The sequence below is a fragment of the Trachymyrmex septentrionalis genome, unplaced genomic scaffold (genome assembly GCF_001594115.1).
Source record: "Trachymyrmex septentrionalis isolate Tsep2-gDNA-1 unplaced genomic scaffold, Tsep1.0 scaffold22, whole genome shotgun sequence".
Lineage (NCBI taxonomy): Eukaryota > Metazoa > Arthropoda > Insecta > Hymenoptera > Formicidae > Trachymyrmex > Trachymyrmex septentrionalis.
The window spans coordinates 2,441,483-2,462,577 of NW_017305375.1; the positions used below are offsets into that span (position 1 = coordinate 2,441,483).

Genomic DNA, 21,095 nt, shown 5'->3' on the forward strand with positions numbered 1-21,095 from the left:
ATTTCAAGTTAAATTCACTATTTCACTTGAAAGTTACTTGAAAGTTGAATTCCGTTAACTAGTTTTCTCGAAATTTTTTCGAAGTTTCTTCTACTTTTAATTTATTACCAATGACAATGATGAATTTTATTGTCAGTTTGGATCTTTAATATCTCCGCATACGAAAACGAATCATTCTGTGTATACTGCGTTCTCTTTGACATAGCGAAACAGAGAGATTAATTAACGCTGACTCGACCTTACCGCGTATCACAGTACCGCGAAATCTCTATGTAAAATACGAGACAGTATATCTCGGTGTGTTTACAGCTATATATGCCGTTGAACATATTCATTGCTCTAATCGGTGTGCAAGTGTGGTCCGAGTCAGACGAGATTGCACTCTCGCCGAACGGCGACACCACACTGTCGAATTTCCTACGCTACCGCAGGGAGAAGTTGCTTCAGGATATTCCCAACGATAACGCCCAACTGTTGACGTAAGTGTACAAATGTATCTGTGTCATTTGTTTCGTCTAGCAGTACACAGTGATGAATGAATTTATTTCTCGACACAGGCGAATTACCTTCGAGGGCGGTGTAGTTGGCAAAGCTCTCAAAGGACCGATATGCACCTTCGAATTCTCCGGCGGTGTCTCTATGGATCACTCGAATGTCGTTGGTTTGGTCGCGGCCACTGTCGCCCACGAAATGGGTCACAATTTTGGTATGGAACACGACGGACCAGATTGCGACTGTCCTGAAGAAAAGTACGTCGTATAGTTTGCCTTTTCTTAATACTTCAAACGTTCAACGAGTCATGAAAGAACTTAATTTTATTTTGCGGTATCCGAAAACAAACATTACTGCACGAAGTCGCAGGCCTTAAGTATAACGTATTGAATTGTTATCTAATCCCACTTCAATTATGTACTAATGTGTCTCTCTTGTAGATGTATAATGGCATCGTCCAGCGGTTCATCCGGACCAACGCACTGGTCCACGTGTTCGTTGGAACATCTAGCTTTAGCCTTCGAACATGGAATGGATTACTGCTTGAGAAACAAGCCGCAGAAACTTTTTGACAGTCCTATATGCGGTAATGGATTCGTTGAGCCAGGCGAGCAATGTGATTGCGGTTTGAAGGAACACTGCGACAACCCCTGCTGCAACGTGACCACTTGTATGCTGCACAGTAACGCGAGCTGTGCGACCGGCGAGTGTTGCGATTTGAAGACTTGTAGGCCGAAGACCGCAGGCACGGAGTGCCGAACTGCTGAGCACGAGTGCGATTTGCCGGAATACTGTACCGGTCAGAGCGAGTATTGTCCAGCGGATGTGTTTAAGATAAACGGTGAGACCTGCAATGGTGGCAAGGCCTTCTGCTATGGCGGTATGTGCAGAACTCACGATGATCAGTGCAAACTGTTGTGGGGCCCCACTGGTACGTCCTCTGACTCGCAATGTTACGAGATGAACAACAAGGGTACGAAAAATGGTAACTGCGGTTACAATCGCATCGAGTCAAGTTTCATTAGATGTAACAATGAGTAAGTTAACTGTGCAGTATATAGTACACGAAAAAAAATCTGCGTTAAATTTTGACGTCAGCATGATGGATGTATTGTAGAAATCTTTTCTGCGGTATGCTGCACTGCAAACACTTGAACGAACGACTAGAATTTGGTATGGAATCAGTCGCAACCTTAAGCCATTCGTTCATCAATAACGGTGGAAAAATAATTCCGTGTCGTTCGGCCATCGTCGATCTTGGATTGACCCAGGTGGACCCTGGTCTCACACCGGACGGCGCTAAGTGCGGACCCGGAAAGGTAAAATATTCCCAATAACGAAATTATTTTTAGCTTGAAACAAATATGTAGACATTGCTAAGTTAAGAAAGAGAGAGAAAGGGGAAGAGAGAGAGAGAGAGAGAGAGAGAGAGAGAGAGAGAGCGAGCGAGCTAAAAATAAAATGAAAAATATCAAATTGACTCTTTTAAAATATCATAAAGAAATTCTGCTTGATTATTCTTTTGTGATAAACTTCATATTAATTTTTACGTTATAATTATAATGAAACAATGGTAACGCTACATAATAATACAAGATTTTGATTTGATTTTTTAAAATCGCAATACATTATTATTTGTATTTATAAATGGTGATTTATAAATATAGCAAATAATTATAGCATATAATTTATTGGAAATAATTAGGTTATTATAATTTACTTATATTGTTTAGATGTGTGTAAATCAGAAGTGTATGTCAGTGGCGGATCTAAAAGCATCTGTATCTGACGGTAAAGCTTGCCCGAATAATTGTAATGGTAACGGAGTGTGTAATAATCTTGGTCATTGCCATTGTAATCATGGCTTTCGACCACCTGATTGCCTTCAAGTTGGAGTTGGTGGCTCCGAAGATAGTGGTCCAGCCGAAGATCCCAACGGTACCTACTTTTATTTTATATTTAGTAAATTAATCGATAAAAAGCAGAAGTAATTTGTTGAAGAATTTCATCAAAGAAAAAAATTGTATATAGATATAAAAAAGAAATAGACTGGCCGAAAAATGTTTTAATTTGATGCTAATTTAAACATGATTTAAATAAGAAGTCCATATTCGGTCGAAACAAGTTTTAGTGCTTAGTAATATTTTCATATTATTCTGATATTATCTAAAGATGGATATATTTAATAATTCAAAAAAGTTTACTCCATTGTACAATAAAAATTCACCGCCTTCACCGGTTCTTGCTCAAAGCTTAAAATCAAAGATCCGAGTAATTTCTTGTGTTTGTATAAATCTCACGCACTTATATATTGTAAATTTTTTACAATACGATTTCCAATTCGAGCAAACTGCATGCCGATTATTTATCAGTCTCAAAATATAATAGTCTAAACTAAAGCATGTAATATCAAAATTTAAATTGACAAGCAATTTAATAATACTGATAATAATAAGCATCTTTATACGCACACAACATTAAAGAACTTATTAAATAAATATCACTTCAGTCAAGATTCAAATCTGGATCTTCCTCTTTCTACAACTAGCATTTTCAAGATATTATTTCAAGATAAATAATCGACATGCTGTTTGTTCGAACTGAAAATTGTAAAAAATTCATAAAAATATTATTAAGCACCAAGATTTGCTTTGATTAAATATGTTATTTTAGCAATGTCAATTGTATTATATGATGATATTTTGTACGTTTTCAGGAAAAAATGATTTCATAACTGCGATTTATATTATTTTCTTGGGAGTGTTGCCCGCCATAGCTCTGTTCCTATTCGGTATCTGGTATGTCAGGAATTCCGGACAGCACTGGAAGAAGGATGTGATGTCTACGTACGTATCTAGTCTCGACCGTTTTAAAAAGAAACGTAAACCGCATGCCAATAAATCACTCGATGTTTCGTCATCAAATACGTCAAAGACACAGACACAATACACTGCCGGTAGCAAATTTTTCGGATGGCGAATAATAATTTCCGCCTATTTTGCGCCGAAAAAAAAGAATGCCTCTCGTAACACAAATAATAAAATATTCACGATTAATGATAATGTCAGTCTCAAAGAGCCGCTTCAGATAACTAAGACTGATCTGATATCCACCACCAATCCGGACGCTATTAAGTGTAGTAATAATATTGAATATAGAAAGTCATTGTTGTTTGGCAATGTAAAACCGGATGTTAATACAAAACCCCAAACAAATGAAGTTTATAATAAGACTGCAACTTTTTCGGTACCTGCTGTTGAAGTTCAGTCGAAAAAAATCACTCCACTTAAATCAGAATTAGGCTCCAAAATATCGGAACGTATTCAGCAGATTCAGAAAAAATCGTCTAAGAACGATAAAGGACTTACGCTCAATACTGATATCAAGTTTGAGCACTTGAATGAAAGCCCAGCTAGTACATCTAACATTATTTCAAAAACGCCAGATATATTTAATAACTCAAAGAACCCTGCTCCATTTTATAATAAAAAACCACCGCCCCCACCGGCACCTGCTCAAAGCTTAAAACCAAAGATCTGAGCGATTTCTTATTTATCTGTATGAATCTCATCACTCATGGATATTTTACGTAAAAATTTATTACGTATTATTAGAGAAATTTTCTATTTATAGTGTATTACGATATTCTTACAAATTTTGAATCTACAATACTTAATAGAATTTATATTTTCAGATACAATATATTTTTTAAAATTCATTTCACGTATTATTTTACAGCGCATTATTTTCAAAAATCAAAGTAAGAAATTCATTTTATCAATATGAACTTTTTGCTAATTTAAAAAGAATCTAGCTTATTTTTCTAAGAATATTTCTGAAATAATGAATATAAAATAAATCATATATTTAAAAACAATTTTATTCGTCATAGTGCGAACATCATAGCGCATTTTTTTGCGAACTATGATTTTTGCATTATAATATGGGAATTCGAAAACGGTGATGGTTTATATAGAAACAATATTTACACATTACTGAATGCCAAAATGCATTAAAATAATTCCTACTGTGATTGTAACTGCTGATAGTCGTTATAATGCTCCAATATATTCTTTCAGTCAAAATTATAATAATATAATATTTTTACACGAGTTAAAAAAATTAGATTAGTATAGTTAAGCATTTAAATAATATTGAATTTTTATCATGTTTATATCATTTATGTGATCAAATCTGTTCCGAACAGATTTTTTTATGCAATAAGTAACGATGGAATATAGGATTGTACGTGCATTGATGTGTATTTTTTTATTTAATTTGTATTGACTACATCTTTGGTGCAATATGCATTGAGTGATTTTAAACTTACAATTAGAAAGTCTAGATGAAGTATATGGTCACGATGAACAGTATTATGTTCTTATGAACTTGTGTGCATGTACACAAACTTACACTATCTAATTTAAAGCTTTATTTTACTAATTACATATTAATTACACAAACAAAATAGAAGTTACGTAAATAAAAATAACTTTTATGCACAGCATTCTACATCGCAATGTTAATATGTATATGCCTCTAATGCAAAAATTTTAACAAAAAAATATTTTATTTATTAATGTATCTTGGCTCTTCTTTGTTCACGGTTTTCAAGTTATTAATCTATCAGTATTGCACACATGACTAATGTTAAATAGATTAGTTCAATGTTCTGAACAAAATACTGTTCAATATTTTAAGCCTAAATTTTTATGTAGAAACTATAAATTTAGTATAGACATATTGCGTCATATAACAGCGAAGATTGTTGGAGAGATTATTTATAACGTATAGAGGGCATGTGCAGAATCATGTTATGTGAGCATGAGCATGAATGAAAATTCTTTTCTTTTACCAGCTCTTTGCATTTTATCAAAAAATCGATAATTTACATTAGATGCTACTATTAGACATGCAGTTTTAACGATAATTTTTTTTATTATATTAATAATAATTACGTAAGAAGTACTTAATTTTGATTGTAAAAACGAGTTTTTTAATTCTTTACTCATTCCTTGGATATGAAATTTAAATATCCGATAATGTTACTCATACTTAGAGAAATGAAAATGTACAATTTATTGAATAAACATAGTATTGATATAAAGTGTTTTTAGTCTTCCTTTATAATCAACGATTTCCTTCTTTTCCAACGCTTGCTACTAATCTCTTAATTTGTAACTAACATTTCCCGACAAATTTCTTGTCTGTGCATGCGTTTGGATTTGCGGTGAATAGCTACAGATTTGATAAAAATGCTTTTACATGATTAATTTTCGAATGATATTAAATACATGCATGTGTTGGAGCATATATATAACTAAACTGTAGTATGTAATAAAAACTTAAAATTTATATTAGTTTTCATTTAAATTACTTTAATATTTTCGATACAAACACATTTCATTATCGAGATCCACGCAACGCTGCTAATATTTATACTAAATAAAAAAGACCTTTAACTGAACTTATTTTATTACGACCAATGAGTATTAGCTATGTATCGTAATTGCGCGCGCTTACAAATTCCTCGATCCCTCCGCTTATAATTTTGCTTCAAATTTCAGGACCGATCGTGGCCACAATGGATTGCTAATCAAAACGATCGATCGTTCCAGCCCCATGTCCCGTAACATCGAAACGATCGATTCTAGTCTGAGTCAAGATCCCGCGTGCGTGAGTTTGCTGCCTAAGGCAGAGGCTGATGAGCGATACAACAACAATATGTTTGGCCAGTTTAAAGGCTTCACAATTACACCGATCCACTCGAATCAATCTAAACTGGCTGAGCCAACGAAACCGGCTCCACCTCCGCCGGGATGGATGCCTACCGTGGCGATAAAGACAAACATAGCTAAAGCGAACATGCAAAAGTGTAATGTGCCGCAAAGAAGCAATCTGTTGAGTTCTAATGATCCAAGCTCGACTGCACCAATGTTACCGCCGCTAAATCCAGGTTCTACGGCACGACCGTTGATCAGTAGTCCCGTATTGGCGGCCACAACCTGTACATCCGTCGAATTAGTATCTAAGGTACCCACCAGACCTGCCCCGGACGTACCTATGCGTCCAGCTCCGCCACCGCCCACTTCCACGCCTTCTGTAAAGCCACAGAGACCTAATAGCACGCCCTTGACAAACGTAATACTGCCAGAACCCGAGAAGAAGTTGGAAAAGGGGAGCACGCTTAACCGAATCGCATCGATATTGCGTCCTGGCTCCGGCATTATGAGAAGCAATTCCCAGAGCTCACCGAGGGATGACAAGAACACGAATTCTCTACCGAGGAGCCAGCACCACAAGGCCAACAAGGTTATCGACAAAGAGATCCTAAGAAACCTCGAAATCTCTAATCCCATACCACAGACAGAGATCGAGATCGCGACACCAGTAATCCCAGTGATATCAACGACCGAAGTCGAGAAGAGAAACGTGGTCCTGCGCGCTCAATCAATGAGAGACAGCAAAGTTACGTCAAGACCATTCGTCCAAACATTCGGCTCGATGCGTCAGACAACACCTATCAAGAGGCCCACCAGTATACCTGCCAGTACGAGGCCTACGTCACCACCTCCGGGCCCACCGAACATCACACAGATGGAAAAAGCTGCCGAGAATACGATAAAGATTCCAGGATTGCCGGGTTATCAGAATCCGCCGATGAAAACTGTTCAGAAACCATTAGAGAACACTTATGACGACTGCATGAATCTGATTACAGAATCGTCCCTGACGAAGATCACGGAGGAATCGGCCATGAACGACAATATCTACGCAGTGATAGAGGAACCCGTGCCAGAGAAGAACAGGAAGAACATAGAATTGGAGGTAACGCCGGTTGATAACGAGTATAAACTACCGAAACGTATCGATACTATACCCGGTGTCCCGAACAGCCTGGAATCGATGGGTTTACTGTCAGAGATTGTATCAGAGATATCGAATCGTAATTTCGATTCCATATATTCCACTTCGACGTTAACTAGGAAGAAGAAAGAGGATAATGGAGAAGATGCAACGAAAAATTTGGAAAATATGGGATCCAATAATTCTCTGGGTGGCTACATGAATTCGAACCACTACAAGATACCCGGTGGAATTTATTCAAACTCAACGTCTAGTAAATTTAATTCTTCGAGTTCCACCACCAGCTCCGGCTATCTTCATCCATCCATGATAAACGTTCCACAAGTAGAGAAGAAAGAGGCGAGCAAAAATATTTCGGATGCAAATGACAATTTAAAATCGGTCGATAATAGTAATGTAAACACTCTTAAATCTAATAATCCTAATATAAACGACGAGCTGTCTAAGGAGCTCGGCATGAAGCCACCTGAGAATCCTATAGGGTATAAACCATTTGCTTCAACGAAGACTCGACCATCTCATTTGATACATATCAAAAAGGACGACCAAACTGAGAACAAGGTTCCGGCTAAACCGCCATTGAATAGGACTAAAACGCCTCCGAACGTCGCGAAAAGCCCGACTTCCAAAGATATACCCGAGTCGAGCGTAAAACTCGCGAGACAAAGTTCAGATAATACATTAAAATCCTTAAAATCCTCAAAAGTTTCCGACACAAGTACGACAATGGTGAAACAGAGCTCGGACGCGAGTCCAATTGCGAGACAAACACAAGTAAACGCGAGCAAGTCGAGTAGCGATTTAGATAAAGAAGAATCACACATAACCGTATCTGTCAAAAATGTGCCTTGTAGTCCTAAGGATAATCTGGGAAAGTTCAATAGCCCGGATCTAGTCTCGAGTTGCTCGAATTCTAATCAGGGTGGAACAAAGTCGCCGGATGTTGTGGGTAGCAATCCCAAGTTCAATCTCTCGCTTAAAACCATTCAAAAAACTCCCACGCTGCCGAGGAATAGTCAGAAAACGTCCACAACGCCATTGAAATCACTCAACATTACATCCAAAACAACCAGTCTCTCGGAAAAGAAGAAGTCTCCGACTGGCAACGCAAGTGTGGCTAAATCGCTATCGCCGTCTGCCAAAGAGGCAAATAATGGCGGTACTAAGCCATCGCATTTGACACCGAAGGTGTTCGCTAAAACAGAAATCAAGAACGGGGATGGAGGTACAGCAGCGAGGACGAATCCACTACAAAGAGTGGCGAGCGGTAAATCTAACGTGGCATCGCTCCAGCAAAAATTCGAGACTAGTAAGAACAGTTCTGGTGTCGCGAGGACTATACCGAGTGCGAATAGTAAAAAACCGGTGGCACGAACGACGGAAGTTGGCGGCGGCGGATTGAGGAAATGAGCAATCACCCGGATGCGTGTGGCAGCTCGATCTTTCCGATGTTCGGACGTGCTTGACGGGATTGAAAAAGCGTTAGAGAAAAATTTATACTTGAAACATTCTAGTCCGTCACATTGAATCGTTCTCGGTGGAGAATGCGTGGTATATTATAAACGTGTATACGCGTTCATGATAAACGAGTATATCATAAGCGTGCACGAGTATAAACGTAAATAATGCGCGAGGGCGATGATATTTCTTCTTATTTAAGAAATCTTAAACGGAAGTTAAAAACATAGTACAAGGATCTTTTCCTTTAAGATCCATAAAACGCTAATTTTACAAGCAAATATATTTCTTGTCGGAATATTAAAGATAGATTGTATGCGGCTGCGTTGCATAAGAGACACAACATTAAAAATTGTAAATAGTGCCCACACTTAAAAATTCTCATATTTTTTGTAGAGACTATCCATTGCCGATGTTCAAGCGTACCTATATAAGCCAATAATTACCGTAATATTTATCTTAAGCGTTTTATAAGCGACATTGCGAGGCAAGCGACAGTTATTTTCGGAACCATCGCTTGAAACTAGAATGGGCGTGTACGGAATTAATTGACCTCTGTGATATATGTATATGTATAAAGAAATATTATGCACAGAAACACTATTATGCCACATTGTTATGGCTAGCAGATTTTAGACGCGACCAAATTATTTTATATCATATTACATAAATCGTACTGACAAAAAACGCGCCGTTAAGTTTTCTAAAAAGCCATCGGAAATCACAGTCATATCCGACGTAGCTCCGTTAATAGGGGAAGAAGGTCTCTTTTCTTTCCAAAGATTAAATATTTATGAGATATCAAGTTGCAAGATTGTACCTTCGAAATCCCATGGGAGTCAAAATGGAAATGCTATTAGTTAGGAGAGTCTAGGTGTTAGCGCATGCTAGTAACATAACACTGCGAATCGAATTAAGGTGATATCCTCTCGACGGCAGAAGGCCGCTAAAATATTTCGCCTCGATCATGCAACATCACGCAATCTTTATTGTTTCATTATCCCTTGCATAAATCGGAGGCTTGCTTCGTCTAGGACAGCTCTAGATGCAAAGAAACTAAAACTATTTATTTGACTGATACCCATGTAAATATATGTTCGTAAGATGTAGGCATATAGTAGAAGTTTTGTACGATGTATCTTCGCGCCAAGAATAAGTTACATTCGTTACATTCGTAAATTACTCACGCGCATTATACGTACGATCGCGAGAAAGAGGAAAGCAGCTTCTTGAACGTCGAATTTAGTGTTAAGTACGTTAAGGAAAGGTTTTATTGAACTGTCGAATAAGTCTGTCGAATTACGTTTGTGCATTTATTGTTTCCTTTTTTCCTCTTCCGCGCAGCGAATACTTCTGTACGAATCCAGTCGATACTTTGATTCGTAGCGTTATCCATTTTGTAACAGTTCCTACTTGCGGAACGTCCAGAAATCATCTCATCAGAAAGTTTCAATAAAGAAGTTCAATAAAGCTTTTTGACCATTTACTATGCGTATTGTGCATTGCTTTCTCCGCTTGTTTCTTTACGTGCGAGACGTCGTGTGCGTTGCTTCGATACGAGGACAATCAGATGTTCATTTAGCGTACAGTGTACGAGGAGGTTTGCTTCAGCAACTTCTGCTCATTATTAATGAATAAGTATTATTCGTAAGAGTATTAAAAAAAAGAAAGTAAAAGAAATGTTAAATACCACTGAAATGTGTTGAAAAGAAAAAGATATTGGCCATCGGAATATTTATTTTTTAATTGTTGGAAATTTTCTTTACGCTGATTGGAAATTAAACTTTTAGATCTAGAGGAATAATCCTAACTCGGCGAAGAGAACTTCCAATAGTTACAAAATAAATATTCTGCTAAACACGGCTGTTGAATACCAATGCAACGAATGGTTGCACCAATTGCGACCGTACAATACAAATATTCGATGAATTGGCTCAAGTATAATGCAGTCTACGAAGTCACAACACTTCGTCTTACTTCGTCTAGTAAAAAGAACAACAGGCATCATTGCAATACATACTGTACATTCGGTACCAAAGATAAGTAGCATCCTATTTACAACACTGCTGAGATAAGCACTACAATAATTAATTAGCCATCGATTTACGATAATTGTGTACATTAAAAATCTTAATGATGTTACAATAAAGTCTTTATTCCAAGTAAACATTTTCCTGAACCACCCTCTGCATTTCTGCATTGTGGCAGAAATTAATTGAATCGCTCACATAAAAGAAGAAATATACATACAAGAGTTGATCAATTCGGCTAAACACAGACAACCCAGGTAGAATGTAGAGTCATAATTAAGTCTTAATGATATCATAAGACATTGTGGCGCCAATTGTTACTTAAAAAGAAACTAAAACAAAAAATAAGATCATGATGATGTCTCTGGGAAAAAAATGGTTTTTACAATTACATAAATTTAAATATAATTATATATACAATTATATATAATTGTATATAATTATATATAAAACGTTTTTTTCCGAATCCTTATAATTATATTATTATGGCTTCCGTATTACACTCGTATGAGTGACAACATGAGCAAAATCAGAATGCTCCTGGTACACAGCTGATTACATCGACATTATAATTTATGCATGGATGCTTTTCATTTAGTGACATAAGTCGATACGTCGTTTTACCTTTCTTTATATTCCATAAGTAACGAAAACAGAATTACAATACCTGTGTTGATTTATGTCACTAAATGGAAAACAACCATTAATATTCGCTCTATTGTGCTACTTATACAGTAAGACACCAAGTCGAGAGAAAGACAAAACAATTTTATTTTGGCATCTTGAAAGTCAAAATGATTGGTTTTGGTATAATTAGACTATTTTTTTTACGTTAAAAATCAAAATAAAATCATTTTCATTGATCTTTTTTGACTTTATGTGTTTACTAGGACAGGAGTAACATTACATCGACATTATAATTTTCTACTCAACAATATAAATTAATATAACATATGTACGTAACAGTTTCACAGTATCATATTTAGTAGGAAATTTCTTACTTGATAATTAATTATAACATTGAAGTAACATAATGTTACTGTCCCAAATTTCCGAATAAGAGAGCATCATACAAGAGTAACAGCAATATAATGAATCGCGAAGCTTCAAAATTCATATCTATTTCGTTTTCTAACTCTTCTTCCGAGACATTTTCAGTTCCTCGGGCTTTATTGCATGAGGAATCAAGAAGCGGAAGGAAAGACGTGCAAGACTCTGCAAGAGTCGTACAAAAATACGAGCGCATGCACATACGAAGCGTGTTGATAAATTGACATATTCATCCAGCAAGACGTAACGAAATGACGTCATGACACAACGCGAGACACAACATAATGCAATGACGTAAAGCATAACGTAATAACGCAATTTGACGCAATGTGACGTAATAGTTGGTCGAGGATCCGTTAGGCGTATACAAAAAAACACAAACAAAAACGAAAATGCGATAACAAAGCGCTGATGGCGCGTATATCGACATTAACGACGTCAAATCGTCAACGCGATCAACTTCATGAAAATCTATGAGAAATATACGTCAGCTGCGGCCGAGTGGGATCAGGGAATGGGGATCATGATTCACGCGGCGAGTATTATCCCTATAAATGAAGGGAAATCGTACATCGCGCGCTTCGTCCGTCCGCGATCGCGCTCGCGCGGACGAATTCAATGGACGAATTCACGGCAAAGTGCGCGCGCATTTCTGTGAAAAAAAATCTGTTTTTGGGGGGAGAGAAAAGGAAAGGGAAACGGATGCCGACACTGCGAACAGCCAACTGCCGCCGATGGTGCGCGGGATGAGATGAGCAGGGTTGCGGTTGCGAATCACTAATATCACTATGCGGATTACCGCTGTTTAATCGAAGCCGCGAATTATGACGCTGACTTTGAATCGTACACAATCGTGACGAGTCTCTATTTCGTAAGTATACTTTTGAAAAAAATTCGGAGCGGGAGGAGGAGTAGGCCCGCAAAAACTTTGCGTTCATGATGGATACGGCGTCGATTAAGTATCGGGATTTGATTACCCGAATTAATTGACTAACCTAGAAATTGTGCCCTCCCCAACCGAGTTGAGTCCGATTTATTCACTTCGTGTTGTGTTTATGCGGTGAATGAACGGATGAAGCATCGTACTCCGCAATCATGAAAATTCATCCGTTTAACCGCGATCAAAACCACGTTTCCAGGCCACTTTATGAATTACAGAAGATTCTACATTGACTGCCCATACCTGTTGACATGGTGAAACTGGCATATTCATCACTCTCCGCGTCCACGAACATAATGTCCAACGTATGCCCGAACAATATGATAAAACCCACTTTATCTGAAGTGAGTTGTATTACTTGACTATTATGCAATTGAAAAAAATAATACGATTGCTATATCAGATAATGCTTGTAGCAAAAAGTAATTGTTTAATTATTGTATATGTGTGTGTGTGTATGTGTGTGTGCGCGCGCGCGCGCACACGTGTGTGTATGTGTATATTACACAAAAGTTTACAACGCTGATGGACTTTGTTGTTTGTAGGTGTTACAATCAGATTCTGTGAAACGGCTATTTAATCAACCAGACCTTATCATTAAGACGATTCCTTTATCACCACTCGAATCTGGCAATGCATTTTGGCATAAAAGAAATGGTATGAATTCAACATCAAACCATACAACAGCATCTGAAATATCGATATTCCCTGTTGGGACAGCAGATGAAGAAAAGGAAGATGCCAATCTTCTACCTTCAAAAATAAAGCACAAAAAGTCGGAAATTGCTTTGTTACCTATTAAGAAGAAATCATGTGGTCATTATCAGCCATGTGAAAATATTATTTGTGACGTGACAGTACAGCAGTATGTGGATAAAGATTGTGTGTCACCTATGTTAGCATTGAGTATAGAAGAAGATGAGATAAATGCGCCGGTTGAGAAACACTGTAGGAATAAGTATTGTGATGCATTAAGCATTGATCATAATCGTTGTCGTCGGGCATTAATAAAGTTATATAAATGTGATAGTTCACATACGTGCGATATTTGTGGAAGAATATTTAAGAAATGGATATCTCGGATACATCACAGAAATTGTAAGAGAAAGAAAGTGTACATTCATAACGATGTAGACAGATTGCATTTACTGAAGGAGCGGATGCGCATTCGAGAGTTGCAGATTTTAGAAATTGCGAAGATGAAGAAACGTGATTATTCGGATCCTAACAAAGTAATGGAGACACTGTGGAAAAATGAAGAGTTAATAATTATTCCACAAAAAGCACCTAGTCAACCAAGTGTCAGCATGACTTTGGTATCTAACACTCAATTGACCAACACTAATGCTCAACCTATTATAAATAATTCACAAATAACTAAATCTGCGAATACCTTTGGAAATGCGTCTGTTACGGTTTCATCACAGAACACCGTAATTTTTCCCAACAACACTTTACGTTCAGAAAGCAATGTAAAATCAATAGGTCAAGTAAGATTTCCAAATTTACAACAAAATTCCTACTTGGAATCTACTTCCGTTACGATTCCAACTAAAGCTCAAACTCAAGTTCCAGTTTCAACTTCAACTCCAGTTCTAACTCTAGCTCTAGTTCCAACTTCGACATCGTCTACAGTTCCAACTTCAACTTCAGTTCCAACTCTAGCCATAACTCTAGCTCCAAATTCAGCTTCAGCTTCAGCTTCAACTTTAGTTCCGTTAACTCTAACTATAGCTCCAAGTTTAGCTCCAACTCCGGTTTCAGTTCCAGCTATAACTCAGATTTCGGCTCCCAATGTTATTACCACTTCTGCATCTACTTCGATTGTACCTCCGAACAAATCATGTATTCAACTCGCAGTTTCACCTCAAACTACTACTGTTCAGCCAATAAACAACTTAAGTGTATCATCATCACACATAGTAAACACCACGGCAATTCAGCCTAAAACGTTCCTCACGCCGATACGCGTAGTACCTATAGCCAATTTGATAAGTCCGCCGTCGTTGTTACATCGCACACAAGGCATTCCTAAGTTCTGCATTGTTGCAGAAAAAACCACTCCGGTGACCACTTCGAATTCATCGTCTGTTCAACCTACTGTTGCAGCTGTTGTCAGTACCGCCACTGTAAATGCTCCAAAGTCTCTGACGCACGTTCCAATACCAAAAGTACATAAATCGAAATTTAAAAAAAAAAAGAAGAGTTTTTTCTGTGATTATTGCTCGAAATATATCACTACTGATTGGTATTTCAAGGTGCATATCGCAAAGCACAAGGGTCAGAAACTTTTCTTCTGTAATTTTTGTGATGAATCTTTCAGTAATAATTATGATATGAAAAAACACATAACTAATCAACACACCGATCAGAAAGAACTTGCATGTGACAAGTGCAACTATACTTGCACGTCACTTGCTGCCTTCAAAAGCCACATCCAAACACATACGATAAGTAGTATACTTAATAAAGTAGATTCGAAAAAGCAAAAAAAATCGGAACTTTTGAAAAAATTGGAAAATAAAGTAAACCATAAATTAATTCACAATTCATATGAAAGGAAAGTAAAAAGAATAAAATGCGAGGATATATCCGATAGTCGGAATAAACAGCAGCATAATAAAGAGAAGCATAATAATAAAAATTTATCGACGATTAACAGAGACAGCAATGCAAAGACAAAAGGATTTAATCCGTTTGTTTCCGTGAAAAAAATTGAACCTGAAAATTTCAAGCAAGAATCTCCTATTACATCGAGATGAAGCATATAATCTATTTTAGTTTATAATCTATTTTAGTTTTCAAATATAAATATATTTCGCCAAATATAATTTATTACAAAGAGTTTGTGTGGAAGGAAGATGTAGGAAGAGCAACCAAGGAATTATCTCATTGTGCAACCAAAAACGTTAAATATAAAATGTTAAGACGTATCTCGTATAGCACATGAGTGAAGCTTGAACAAAATAATTTAAAGTTCTTTTGTGGAAATATCGATTGGTGCTTTTGAATTCGTTGTGTAGCCTAATGATATGAAATGTATATAAAGCTCGTTGATGCAAATATTTCTTAATTTACACTTTCAACTATTATGTAAATAAAAACCGCGACGAATTTGAATTGTTCATATTCTTTTCGCGAATGTAATATTTTAAATTTTACTTTTATGGGATATTTAATGCAATTGTTTTAATAAGATTAATAATATATCGACCGTTATAATTATCGTTGCAATTACCGGTTACTAATAACTTTTCTTTACATTCCTATTAAATACAAAATATAAATTACATGTCTATGTACATATATAATTATAATATATATATATGTATATAGATTTAATAAAACGAAAATACAAATTATATAGATTTTATGTAATATATATATATATCACATAAAATCTATATAATTTGTATTTTTGTGTCATGAAGAAGTTTAGAATGCCTATACAATAAAAAAAATTATGTATTTGTGTTGAAAACGATCCATTCAGGTTCTTGTTAATAATTTGTATTGAATTTTTAACATATTTGAGTATTAATTTAATATAATATGATTATATATATTATTTAAAGATTTTGTATGAAATTGATATTTAATGTTTCTTAATGTTAAAATGACATAATTTATGAGTAAGTTGAACAAGTAACATAAAAATAATGTTTGAAAACGTAAATTCTAGGATGCATAAATGAAATATGTGTTAATTTAATATATCATAAATGTTAATCCTCTGAAAAAAATACTTTCATGGTTTGTTTACAAACTGTGTCGATATTACTTTTTTTGTATTAATTTTCTTACATAAATATTTGTATAATCTTTTAACATATTCATCTTATGTTAAATTGACCCAAAACTTGAGTGGATCGTTTGAGACATGCGATTTATTTTAAATTCGACACATTTTTTCCAACAGTGTAAAATGGATCATTAAAGCAATTTTTTATAATTTATTACTATTATGATTTTCGTATTAACTTTTGTTAAAATTAATGTTCTGTTTTTTCTTGTGTCGAATAAATATTATTGGATAATCGTAAATAATGTTTAATAACTATAAGATAAAATTTACTTGATATTAGAGAAAATAATGAAATAATATTTTTAGCAAAGATTAATACAAAAATTATATAATTACAAAAAATTGCTTTGACGATTTATTTCAAGTATTTTAAGCTTTTTCACGATGTTTGTAAAATTAAAAAAATATTAAACAGTGGAATTATTTAAATTTTTAGAATAACAAAATTTTATTTACTATTTAAACACAGTAAAATATTTCATTCATAAATTTTAATTATTCTTTTTACACTATCCTATATTGAACGTCCTTTCAAAAAATTTTTTAATTTTAATATACATGTATAACATTTGAAAAATTACGCAATTTATAATTTCTTTAGTTAATGTAATAATTTGTATAATTAGTCTTTTATTTAAATAGGATCGCATTTAACTGTGATACATTTTTCCTCACGAAAAAATTTTTTTTTCTGTATCATAATTGTATCCATTCTATATTCGTCTATATATTTTACTCTATTATTAGCATTTTAATAATAATGAAATTAAAATGTGTATATTTATATATTTTATTCTGTAACTTGTATTTTCAAGTAAAAGGTTTCTTAAGAATTTGTTTTCTATACAAAAATCTTGTCACATAATTACAAGATACAAATCGTAAACTTTGGTGTGTTAAAGCACCACATAGACTATAGAAAATACGAATGACTGCTGCGATGTTAAAAATTGACATGTATATGATACACGAAATAATGTACGTGTTTATGTGTGTAAGAAATATGTTAGTTTAATATAAAGTATGTAATTTATAAGATATGAGTAAAAGTGGCTACACATATATTTATAATATTTTGAAATAGACTTAAATATCAGCAGATTAAAAATTATCACTACATACCATATATATAAAGTCTATATTTTTTCAATTATAAATTAATGAATTACAACTAACAATATGAAATATTTTTTTTTATTTTATCATTTTCTTTTGCATTTAAAAAGATATACAAAAGACAGTCTAAGCTATGCGTTACATTTGTGATATAGATTTATGTACAATGTATTCGTATTACTTTATTGTTTTTTTTTTCTTGAAAATAATGTTTACTAAATTATTCTTTTGTGATGCGCTATATTCATAAAATATTCGAAAACAAGAAAATAACATATTTTTTAAGATTTATTGTGTGAGTAAATCTTTCTCATATATATATGTATGTATGTATGTGCGTTCAATGAAATCTTTTTTTATTTTATAGAACAATTTACTATAAGAGCAAAACAGTACAAAAAAATAATGTGAAATATTTTAAATAATAAATTTAAGTTTGTATGTGAATTATGCATACATCGTGAAATATTCGCTATTCAAGATTTGCTGTGCTTTGTCTTGTTGCTGAAATGTAAAAGGACGGTATAATTATCATACAATTGTCATAAAATATTTTATTACGAGAACACATCTATCACTTGTTGAGGATAAGTAATGTTCCTGAACGCGAAAAATCAATGAAATATTAAGTGCCTTGTAAATCAAAAATTTCTTTTAATATAGTCATGCTTTTATTATAGACTTGTAGATAACGTCTACAGAAATAAAATCTGTTTTAAAACATATTCCGCATTTGTTTTCTAGATTTTTCTTTAATATAAATTCTTTAAATATATGTTTGCACTGTGTAGATAGCTTGAAACGCATGTCTGTTATCGTTATAATAGATGGTTTTTGAGTAAATCTCAAATTAGCAAATATATTAAATTTGTGTATTTTAATATAAGGACATGTTTGTTTATAAAAATTATACTTTATAATTATGAATTTAATGTAACAAAATGATGTACGAAATACAACAGCGTTTTTGATCTGACGATATGTAATTATTTTTTAGGTTTTGGTATATTGATATGATATCTATTTATTCAAATAGAAACATTGTTTTTCTAGGATACAAAAAATATAAATTTTGTCATACAAAAACCCATAACAATGTAATAGAAAATATAATATGAAGAGGATTGATAAAGATTATGAAAAAATATGTTATATACTTTGTAAAGAATTAAATTAATTAACTATATTTATGATAATATATTTACTGTAATTGCGTCAGGATCAATAAAATAAGTTTATTTATTTTCTCAATGTATTGACAAAAAGTATAATAAAAATCAAATTACAGTATATACAATTCGTGTATCTTCACTCCTACATTTGTAATAAAAAATTGTTAATAAAGCATTTATGTTTGTATAGAAAGTGTAAGTTATTTTTCCTTCAAACCGTTCATGATAGGATGGATGGAGATGCTAAATAACTTCCCACAGCTTATTAGAATCGTTTGTCAAACAAGAGATTTGAATGATATTTCCTAGCAAAGATCTAGAATATGTGCCATTCATATCTGATTATCAAATATGATCAATAAAAATGAAAGAGTAAGGATGACCGATCTCCTTTTCTTTTCATAATATATTATAAATGGTTGAATAGAAAGAGATATAGATCATCTTCGCGTTCTATCTCTCATTTTTATCAACCAATTTTACATACTTTGATTCCTAAAGTTATAAACGATACTGCATATATATGACACGAAATTTGATTAGGAAAATATTCCACTATAATAGAAACAAATCCCAAACATGAATGTAATCCTAAGATAATCCGTGAATAAATTGTGATAGTGTCTCATTCTTCAGATTAAAAGAGAGAGAGAGAGAGGAGAGAGGAGAGAGAGAGAGAGAGGAGAGAGAGAGAGAGAGAGGAGGAGCTAAATACAATAAATAAATTTTAAAAACAAAAAACTTCATCTTCCACAGTATAAATTGAATACTAAAACATCTTAGTATCATAAAAATTGCAACTATAATAAAATCAGACAAAAGCTAAAGTTCATATTAAAATGATTTATTTTAAGAAGATCCAGGCTCAATAGGGCCATCGAAGAAATGCCATCGAAGAAATCATTTACAATACATAAAAAAATTAAAATATTATTTGAATTATCAAAGAAGCCAATATTGCCAATATCTTGATTATATCTTAAAAAAAGTCAATTATTTATTTAAAAATATAATTATTTAAGATACAGATAAGATAAACATAAGTTCTAGTAAAATATGTATTATATTCGATCCAAAGCTTCTAACATTATGACGCTGTTGCCACGAATTACCTACAAATATACAATTTATCTTGATAATAATACAAAAATATTCTATTTTATACATATAATCAGCTCTCATAAAAATAAATATAAAATCACAACAAAACTTACCACCATTCCTATATTGTTTTTAGTACCATCCTTGCATTCTTCTATACTTTCATCTATGACCATGTTCATAAATGGATCAAAACCTCTCAATATTCCAACAACACGCCGACCGCCATTCAACTTTACTGCAAGATATTTTGAGTAAAATTAAAATAAAGAATAAAATATTTATATTGCTTCCTACTGCTAAAGTACTTCTTGCATGTCTTATAATAAAACTACAAAATGATTTTAATTGTATATGTTCGCAATTAGTCTTCTTACAAATATTTTATGTTACAAAAACAAAATTCATATTTATTCTATAAAATACAAAAAATATTCAGAAAATATGTCTTTATGTAAGAAGTTATTTTTCACTAAAGAAATCTTCGATTTAATATTCTACAAGCGTGACTACACAAACTTAACCTTTCAGCAAGGCTTATTTTTCAAATATCTCAATCTTTCTCTTGAAGATGTAACTTTAACTTTACAGTACATATTTGCATTGTTACTTACGGGATAATCTTTTATCCATGTATCTGAAAAAGTACAGAAACGTTAATATGGAGAAATATAATGTAATAAAACAAACATGTAAAGAATAACAATACCGATAGCGAGATCGCATCGGCTTACGAAAAAAATATACTTCACTTCTTAAGCTCTGGTGGATGTGCTTTACTCATTTTCGATTATAGTAATAGAACTTTCCAATATCTAGATACACTGACAGATATTCACACAAAAATTATGGGAAATTGTGTAATAACCGGCAATAACTTTGTTGATTACCGCTGATGCTAAACTATATGCCAAACTATGCCAGCCGGTAGATGCCACTGGACGCGTTTAAGTCGACAAAGCGACCGGAAAGCGACTAGCCTGTTTGCCGAGTAAATGAATATGATTGGTTATTACTTATAGATCCAACCAATCACATTCAATCGCTCGGTGTGCAGGCTAGCA

At 33.9% G+C, this 21,095-nt stretch overlaps 3 protein-coding genes across 3 annotated transcripts in view; 2 read left to right on the forward strand and 1 right to left on the reverse strand.

The window, feature by feature from the left end:
• LOC108748361 overlaps positions 1-10,463 on the forward strand; it is a 99,769-nt gene extending 89,306 nt beyond the window's left edge. Inside the window, exons 7-13 of the mRNA XM_018486474.1 lie at positions 310-479; positions 558-749; positions 933-1,529; positions 1,610-1,811; positions 2,226-2,430; positions 3,209-3,338; positions 6,060-10,463. Coding sequence (XP_018341976.1) covers positions 310-479; positions 558-749; positions 933-1,529; positions 1,610-1,811; positions 2,226-2,430; positions 3,209-3,338; positions 6,060-8,769 — 4,206 coding nt within the window. The 3' untranslated portion in view covers positions 8,770-10,463. The remainder of the gene's footprint in view (positions 1-309; positions 480-557; positions 750-932; positions 1,530-1,609; positions 1,812-2,225; positions 2,431-3,208; positions 3,339-6,059) is intronic.
• A 2,169-nt stretch (positions 10,464-12,632) lies between these two features.
• On the forward strand, positions 12,633-15,853 carry LOC108748266 (A-agglutinin anchorage subunit-like). The gene is made up of 3 exons (XM_018486310.1): positions 12,633-12,768; positions 13,056-13,181; positions 13,383-15,853. The coding sequence occupies exons 2-3, from the start codon at positions 13,089-13,091 to the stop codon at positions 15,597-15,599; spliced, it is 2,310 nt and encodes a 769-aa protein (XP_018341812.1). The 5' UTR covers positions 12,633-12,768; positions 13,056-13,088; the 3' UTR covers positions 15,600-15,853.
• Positions 15,854-19,961: 4,108 nt separating this feature from the next.
• LOC108748339 (probable small nuclear ribonucleoprotein G) lies at positions 19,962-20,958 on the reverse strand. Its single transcript, XM_018486428.1, has 4 exons — positions 20,784-20,958; positions 20,646-20,668; positions 20,145-20,269; positions 19,962-20,042 (listed from the first exon to the last, which is right to left on the reverse strand). The coding sequence occupies exons 1-4, from the start codon at positions 20,813-20,815 to the stop codon at positions 19,992-19,994; spliced, it is 231 nt and encodes a 76-aa protein (XP_018341930.1). The 5' UTR covers positions 20,816-20,958; the 3' UTR covers positions 19,962-19,991.
• Positions 20,959-21,095: the final 137 nt, after the last annotated feature.

What these genes read in the sequence shown, in the direction of transcription:
- LOC108748339 (XM_018486428.1), bottom strand. Translation starts at nt 20,815, where the DNA reads ATGAGTAAAGCACATCCACCAGAGCTTAAGAA. An exon ending in CATGGATAAAAGATTATCCC is followed by an intron (nt 20,270 to 20,645) that starts GTAAGTAACAAT and finishes AATATCTTGCAG; the next exon opens with TAAAGTTGAATGGCGGTCGG. An exon ending in AAAACAATATAGGAATGGTG is followed by an intron (nt 20,043 to 20,144) that starts GTAAGTTTTGTT and finishes GTATATTTGTAG; the next exon opens with GTAATTCGTGGCAACAGCGT.
- LOC108748266 (XM_018486310.1), top strand. Translation starts at nt 13,089, where the DNA reads ATGGTGAAACTGGCATATTCATCACTCTCCGCGTCCACGAACATAATG. An exon ending in TAAAACCCACTTTATCTGAA is followed by an intron (nt 13,182 to 13,382) that starts GTGAGTTGTATT and finishes TGTTGTTTGTAG; the next exon opens with GTGTTACAATCAGATTCTGT.